The sequence below is a fragment of the Salvelinus sp. IW2-2015 genome, linkage group LG18 (genome assembly GCF_002910315.2).
Source record: "Salvelinus sp. IW2-2015 linkage group LG18, ASM291031v2, whole genome shotgun sequence".
Taxonomy (NCBI): domain Eukaryota; kingdom Metazoa; phylum Chordata; class Actinopteri; order Salmoniformes; family Salmonidae; genus Salvelinus; species Salvelinus sp. IW2-2015.
The window spans coordinates 71,299,036-71,306,657 of NC_036858.1; the positions used below are offsets into that span (position 1 = coordinate 71,299,036).

The following is a 7,622-nucleotide window of genomic DNA, read 5'->3' on the forward strand; positions in this document are numbered from 1 at the left end:
ATTAATTGAGAGCGAGCTAGCGGGGAGAGGGAGCGAGCGAGCGGGAGAGAGAGAGAGCGAGCGAGCGGGGAGAGAGAACGAGCGAGGAGAGAGAGGGAGCGAGCAAGGAGAGGGAGGGAGCGAGCAGGGAGAGGAGGAGGAGCAGGGAGGAGCGAGCAGGAGGAGGAGGGAGCGAGCAGGGAGAGGGAGGGAGCGACCAGGGAGAGGAGAGAGCGAGCAGGGAGAGGGAGCGGGAGCAGAGAGGGAGGGGAGCGAGCAGGGAGAGGGAGAGAGCGAGCAGGGAGAGGGAGGAGCGAGCAGGGAGGGAGGGAGCATCAAAGTATTGAGATAAACTTTTGTTATTGACCAAATACTTATTTCCCACCATAATTTGCAATAAAATTCATTAAAAATCCTACAATGTGATTTTCTGGATTTTTCCCCCTCATTTTGTCTGTCATAGTTGAAGTATGATGTATGATGAAAATTACAGGCCTCTCTCATCTTTTTAAGTGGGAGAACTTGCACAATTGGTGGCTGACTAAATACTTTTGCCCCACTGTATATAGAGGGCAGCGCAAGAGGTCATTGACCAGAGGGAGGTCATTGACCAGAGGGCAGGTCATTCGATTAAGGGCAGGTCATTAGACTAGAGGGCAGGTCATTAGACTAGAAGTGCAGCGTCATTAGACTATGAGGACAGGTCATTAACCAGAGGGCAGCGTCATATCGATTAGCAGGAACAGGTCATTAGACTAGAGGACAGTTCATTAGACTAGAGGGCAGGTCATTAGACATAGAGGGCAGGTCATTAGACTAGAGCAGGTATTAACCAGAGGCAGGTCATTCGATCTTAGAGACGAGGTCATTAGACTAGAGGGCAGGTCATGAGGCTAGAACAGGTCATTAGACTAGAGGACAGGTTCATTAGACTAGAGGACAGCATAATCTTTCAGTGATTCATCTCTTCCTATCTCCTTGACTACTTCTCAAGAGTATTGGAGGACAATGTCCAACTATGGTCCCACCCCTCAGCCTTTCTTCACTGCATTTTGAGGAGGAGGAGAGTTTAGATGGAGCTTCTGTCTGTTGAGCAGATCTAGTCAGTACAGACTGGACCAGCCAGCTCCACATATGTATGTAGAAATAATGAACCCTCTTTCCTTCTCTCCCCCAGGTGAGGGAGATGGCTGCCACCACTCTGAGCGGTTTCCTTCAGTGTAACTTCCTGTCCATAGAGGGCCCCATGCAGAGCCACTTTGAGGCCCTCTGCAAGACCCGCCTGCCCAAGAAGAGGAAGAGGGAGCTGGGCTCCGTGGTGGACACCATCCCCTCTGGAGGTAGCCATGAGCAAAACACTTAACTCTAATTGTACCCATAAGTCACTCTGGATAACAGTGTCTGCTAATTGACAAACATGTTAGAGGTCGACCGATTTATCGGAATGGACGATTTAATTAGGGCCGATTTCAAGTTTTCATAGCGATCAGTAATCTGCGTTTTTGGACACTGATTATGGCCGATTACATTGCACTCCACGAGGAGACTGCGTGGCAGGCTGACTACCTGTTATGCGAGTGCAGCAAGGAGACACGGTAAGTTGCTAGCTAGCATTAAACTTATCTTATCAAAAAAAATCTATCTTAACATAATCACTAGTTAACTACACATGGTTGATGATATTACTAGTTTATCTAGCTTGTCCTGCGTTGCATATAATCGATGCGGTGCTTGTTAATTTATCATCGAATGACAGCCTACTTCGCCAAATGGGTGATGATTTAACAAGCACATTCGCGAAAAAAGCACTGTCGTTGCACCAATGTGTACCTAACCATAAATATCAATGCCTTTCTTAAAATCAATACACAAGTATATATTTTTAAACATGCATATTTAGTTAATATTGCCTGCTAACATGGATAACTAGTGAAATTGTGTCACTTCTCTTGGCTTTTGTGCAAGCAGAGTCAGGGTATATGCAGCAGTTTGGGCCGCCTGGCTCGTTGCAAACTGTGTGAAGACCATTTCTCCCTAACAAATACCGTAATTAATTTGCCAGAATTGTACATAATTATGACATAACATTGAAGGTTGTACAATGTAACAGTAATATTTAGACTTAGGGTTGTCACCCATTAGATAAAATACGGAACGGTTCCGTATTTCACTGAAAGAATAAACGTTTTGTTTTCGAAATGATAGTTTCCGGATTTGACCATATTAATGACCTGAGGCTCGTATTTCTGTGTGTTATTATATTATAATTAAGTCACCGACTGAGCGGTGGTAGGCAGCAGCAGGCTCGTAAGCATTCATTCAAACAGCACTTTCCTGCATTTGCCAGCAGCTCTTCGCTGTGCTTCAAGCATTACGCTGTTTATGACTTCAAGCCTATCAACTCCTGAGATTAGGCTGGCAATACTATAGTGCCTATAAGAACATGCAATAGTCAAAGGTATATGACACACTACATGACCAAAAGTATGTAGACACGTGCTCGTCGAACATCTCATTCCAAAACCATGGGCATTAATATGGAGTTGGTCCCCCCTTTGCTACTATAACAGCCTCCACTCTTCTGGGAAGGTGTTCAACTAGATGTTGGAACATTGCTGCTGGGACTTGCTTCCGTTCAGCTACGAGCATTAGTGAGGTCGTGCACTGTTGCGTGATTAGGCCTGGCTCGCAGTCGGCGTTCCAGTTCATCCCAAAGGTGTTCGATGGGGTTGAGGTCAGGGCTGTGCTCAGGCCAGTCAAGTTCTTCCACACCGATCTCGACAAACCATTTCTGCATGGACCACACTTTGTGCACAGGGGCTGAAACAGGAAAGGGCCTACCCCAAACTGTTGCCACAAAGTTAGAAGCACATATTTGTCTAGAATGTCATTGTWTGCTGTAGCGTTAAGATTTCCCTTCCCTGGAACTAAGGAGAACATGAAACCATGAAAAACAGCCCCAGACCATTATTCCTCCTCCACCAAACTTTACAGTTGGCACTATGCATTGGGGCAGGTAGTGTTCTCCTGGCACCCACGCATGGTGATAGGCTTGTGTGTGGCTGCTTGGCCACGGAAACCTATTTCATGAAGCCCCAGACGAACAGTTATTGTGCTGACGTTGCTTCCAGGCAGTTTGGAACTCGGTATCGAGTGTTGCAACCGGGTACAGACTATTATTATGCGCTCCTGCACTCGGCGGTCCCGTTCTGTGTCCTACCATGTCGCGGCTGAGACGTTGTTGCTCCTAGATGTTTCCACTTCACAATAACAGCACTTACAGTTGACCAGGGCAGCCTTAGCAGGGCAGAAATTAGACCAACTGACTTGTTGGAAAGGTGGCATCCTATGACGGTGCCACGTTAAAAGTCACAGCTCTTCAGTAAGGCCATTCTACTGCAATGTTTGTCTATGGAGATTGCATGGCAGTGTGCTCGATTTTATACACCTTTCAGCAAAGGGTGGGGCTGAAATAGTCAAATCCACTAATTTGAAGGGGTGTCCACATACYTTTGTATATTTAGTGTATCTTAACTTTAAGTGGCACACTGGTGTGGGTATTAGAACATAGCTGTCTATATCCAACGGTCAATTGTTTACTTGGAACACAGTTGCCATGGTTGTGTTAGATAGGCTTCTAAAATGCATTTGGTCTTGACACTTGCTGAACATGTTTATAGGCTCGTTTCAATGCTGTGTGTGTGTGTGTGTGTGTGTGTGTGTGGTGTGTGTGTGTGGTGTGTGTGTGTGTGTGTGTGGTGTGGTGTGTGTGTGTGTGTGTGTGTGGTGTGTGTGTTGTGTGTGTGTGTGTTGTGTGTGTGTGTGTGTAGTAGATCTAGTGGAGCGACATGCTGGAGTGTTAGGTCCTAAGTGCCTGGTATCCTGCCAGCCCCTACAGCTGTTCCCAGCTGGATCCCAGCTACTGATGAACCTGAGCGTCCACCTCAACGACACACAGCCCATTGAGTGAGGAGGACAACACACACAGCTCAACGTCACTCTCCCCCTCTCACTCGTCTCTCTCGCCCCGTGAATCTCGCTCTCTCTCGCCCTTGATCTCGCTCTCTCTCGCCCCTGAATCTCGCTTCTCTCTCGTCCGAATCTCCTCTCGATCTGAATCTGCTCTCTCTTCGATCTGCTCGTCCTCTATCATTCGTCTCTCTCCCGATCCGTTCTCCGATCTGACTCTCTTCTCTGATCTGCCATTATCCTGAACACTTTCATCCTGATCTCCTCTCATCTGATCTCGTCGATTATCTTGCGCTCTCTCGTCTGAATTCCGCTCTCCGATCCTAATACTCGCCTCTCTGCCATCTAATTCTCTCTTGATCCTGAATCTCCATCCTATTTCTCCTTCCTCGATCCTGATAATTCACTCTCTTCGATCCTGAACTCTCTTCTCGTCTGAATCTCGATCCTGAATATCTTGCGCTCTCTCGATCCTGAATATCTCGCGCTCTCTCGATCCTGAATATCTCCGCTCTCTCAATCCTTGAATTCTACTCTCTTGATCCTGATCCTCTCGATCCTGAATATCTCACTCTCTCTCGATCCTGAATCTCTCTCGATCCTGAATATCTTGCGCTCTCTCGATCCTGAATATCTCGCGCTCTCTCGATCCTGAATATCTCGCGCTCTCTCGATCCTGAATCTCGCTCACTCCTGAATATCTCTCTCTCTCTCACCTGAAGATGACTGTGAAGAAGACCCTGTCTAACTTCCGGCGGACTCATCATGACAACTGGCAGGAACACAAACAGCAGTTCACTGACGACCAGCTGCTGGTTCTGACCGACCTGCTGGTCTCTCCCTGCTACTATGCCTAGATACCTGGTAGGACACACACTCCCATCCTAAAATGCTCACTCATTGTAGATCAATTCAARCGTTTGCTTGGGTGGAAACCTCACCAACACAAGTTACAGTACATTATAAACTACAAGGCACTTCCTCAAGGCACCAAGCATTAATCCAAGCGTCCATTTGGTCTCTCTTTAGGGCCCTGGTACAACTTTCAGGTGGAGATTGTTATGTTCTCTTAACGGAGGAACGACACCCTGAATGCCCTCTTTGAGCCACTCAACAGTTCCTCACTCTGTTATTAGTCTGGGAAAGCCTCAGACTGAACAGAACAGGGCCGTATTCACAAAGCGTCTGAGTACAATTGCTGATTTAGGATCAGTTTTGACTTTCAGATCGTATTGAAAACCATTATATGGACATGGCGACCTGATCCTCGATCAGCAGCGCTACTCTGAGACGCTGTGTGAATACCAGAACAGACGAGCCTGCATGAGGGGCCTCACGTCCAGGTCCCTTCCCTCTGACCAGACCAATGGACGACACCTGGGTCGTTTTCTCTAGGCACCAAACGTAATGAAACGAGGAGGAACTACCTGGATGTTTCCTTAGAAAAATGTTTTTGCTACGTTGTGCCGTAACGAATACAACCCTGTACCCTGAGGACCTTGAGAAGGGGGGAGGGGGGGAATATGCATACGTAATGAATGGATGGAATAAAATAGAGTTGTGTATTTGTTTTTAGCGCTCATTTACATTTCTACTATACTTAATATTTAAGGATAAACCATAGCATGGATGATTGATCTGCAGTTTGTAATATTACTGTAATATTACTGTACAGTTGATTTCTCTTGTTCTTTTCCTTTTTGTGTGTGTGTGKGGGGGGGGAGTGGAATGCTTGATGAAGATACCTGCAGGTTTCCCTCTATCTCTGGTCCAAGATGTAGTGCGTGTTCCCCCAATAGTGCACCACTACGCCGTAGGACCAGAGCTAGTTTCCCCCGTACTATTGCTCTCAGTACAACATCCCCTCAATGTTATCAACTCTGCACCAACTAACTATATTCTCCCACTAGAGCAAGGCTCTCCAGTCCTGTTCCAGGGGAGCTGCCGTCCTGTACGTTTCACTATGACCCTAATCTAGCACACCTGATTCTAAAAACTACGTGGTTGATCAGCTGAATTAAGATGGTTACAACTGGGGTTGGAGTGAAAACCTACAGGAGGGTAGCTCCCCAGGAACAGGGTTGGAGTGAGAACCTACAGGAGGGTAGCTCCCCAGGAACAGGGTTGGAGTGAGAACCTACAGGAGGGTAGCTCCCCAGGAACAGGGTTGGAGTGAAAATCTACAGGAGGGTATCTCTCCAGGAACAGGGTTGGAGTGAAACCTAACGAGGGGGGTACTCCCCAGGAACAGGGTTGGAGTGAAAACCTACAGTAGAGTAGCTCCCCAGGAACAGGGTTGGAGTGAAAACCTACAGGAGGGTAGATCTCCAGAAACAGGGTTGGAGAGCACTGCTCTAGAGGATAGGAACCATATTGTCCCAGGTCTCCAGTGAAGTGTTCTTAGCCACAGTCTGTATGTGTTCAGATGATCGTTCATTATCATTAGATTAGGAGTGTTTCCCAAATGGGCCCTTTTCCTTTTAGTGCACTACTTTTGATCAGGGCCCATAAGGCTCTGATCAAAAGTAGTGCACTATAAAGGAATAGGGTGTCATTTGGGACATAACTTAGATTTTAACCTGGCACACACATTTACATACTTGATGTTTGTGTACTTTGTTTATCTCTGCTATATGCATATTTTATTATGTGTATATAACATGTGTATGTAACATAAATGCACAAACATGTTTATTTATTTGTTTGAAGTGCTGATTTTATTATTGTTAAAGTTGCTTGTAATGAAAGATTTTGGTTTGTGAGTAGATAGATTGTTCAGCTTGTTAGTGACAGAGCATTTGATGTAATCTGCTCTCGCTTGGGCAATGATGACTATGTAGCAGAGTGAGTGTGTGAGTGTGTGTTCATTCCTCAAGGCTATGTGCACGGTTTTCAGCTGATGAGTACAGTTTAATCATCATGGCATGTCTAAACCCCTCTCAAAACCCCAAGGGACTCATTTCCCGGACACAGATCTAGCTTGGTCCTGGACTAAAAAGCATGATAATTGGAGAGTCTCCATTGAAACAAAGCTTTTTAGTCCAGGACTAGGCTTGATCTGTGTCTGGGAAACAGGGCCCAGGGAATAGCCAAACATCCTGTCCACCACCTTAGCATCGCACCCCTTCCCCTCGACTCCTCAATATTACATTGTTCTCCATTCTTTTTTAAAAACCCTAGTGAGAGATTTATTTTTGGTTCAATATTTAATTTTCCATGAAGACTTGAAAATCTAGTCGCAGTGGTTCAGTTTAGTACCTCACTCCTGTTTAGTGTAGTGCCAAAACTGCAGTGATTCAGTTTAGTACCTCACTCCTGTTTAGTGTAGTGCCAAAACTGCAGTGATTCTTTTTAGATGTACTGTTTTCTGAATAAAATAAAAATAAAATAATAACTTTTTGGTGTGTGTCTTTGTGCTGATTGGTTCTGGGATGGCTCCTATTCAGTGGTATAAAGTATTTAAGTAAAAATACTACTGAAGTAGTTTTTGGGGGTATCTGTATTTTACTTTACTATTTATATTTTTGACAACTTTTACTTCACTACATTCCTAGTGAAAATAATGTACATTTTACTCTGTACATTATCCCTGACACCCAATAGTACTGGTTACATTATGAATTCTTAACAGGGCAGGAAAATGGACCAATTCACACACTTATCAAGAGAACATC

The 7,622-nt window shown here is 45.5% G+C and overlaps 1 protein-coding gene across 1 annotated transcript in view; it reads left to right on the forward strand.

Moving 5' to 3' along the window:
- LOC111978017 (proteasome activator complex subunit 4B-like) overlaps positions 1 to 7,342 on the forward strand; it is a 109,039-nt gene extending 101,697 nt beyond the window's left edge. Inside the window, 4 exon segments of the mRNA XM_070448206.1 lie at positions 1,157 to 1,319; positions 3,813 to 3,944; positions 4,669 to 4,812; positions 4,978 to 7,342. Of these exon segments, the coding sequence (XP_070304307.1) occupies positions 1,157 to 1,319; positions 3,813 to 3,944; positions 4,669 to 4,805 (432 nt within the window). The 3' untranslated portion in view covers positions 4,806 to 4,812; positions 4,978 to 7,342.
- The last annotated feature ends 280 nt before the right edge of the window (positions 7,343 to 7,622 follow it).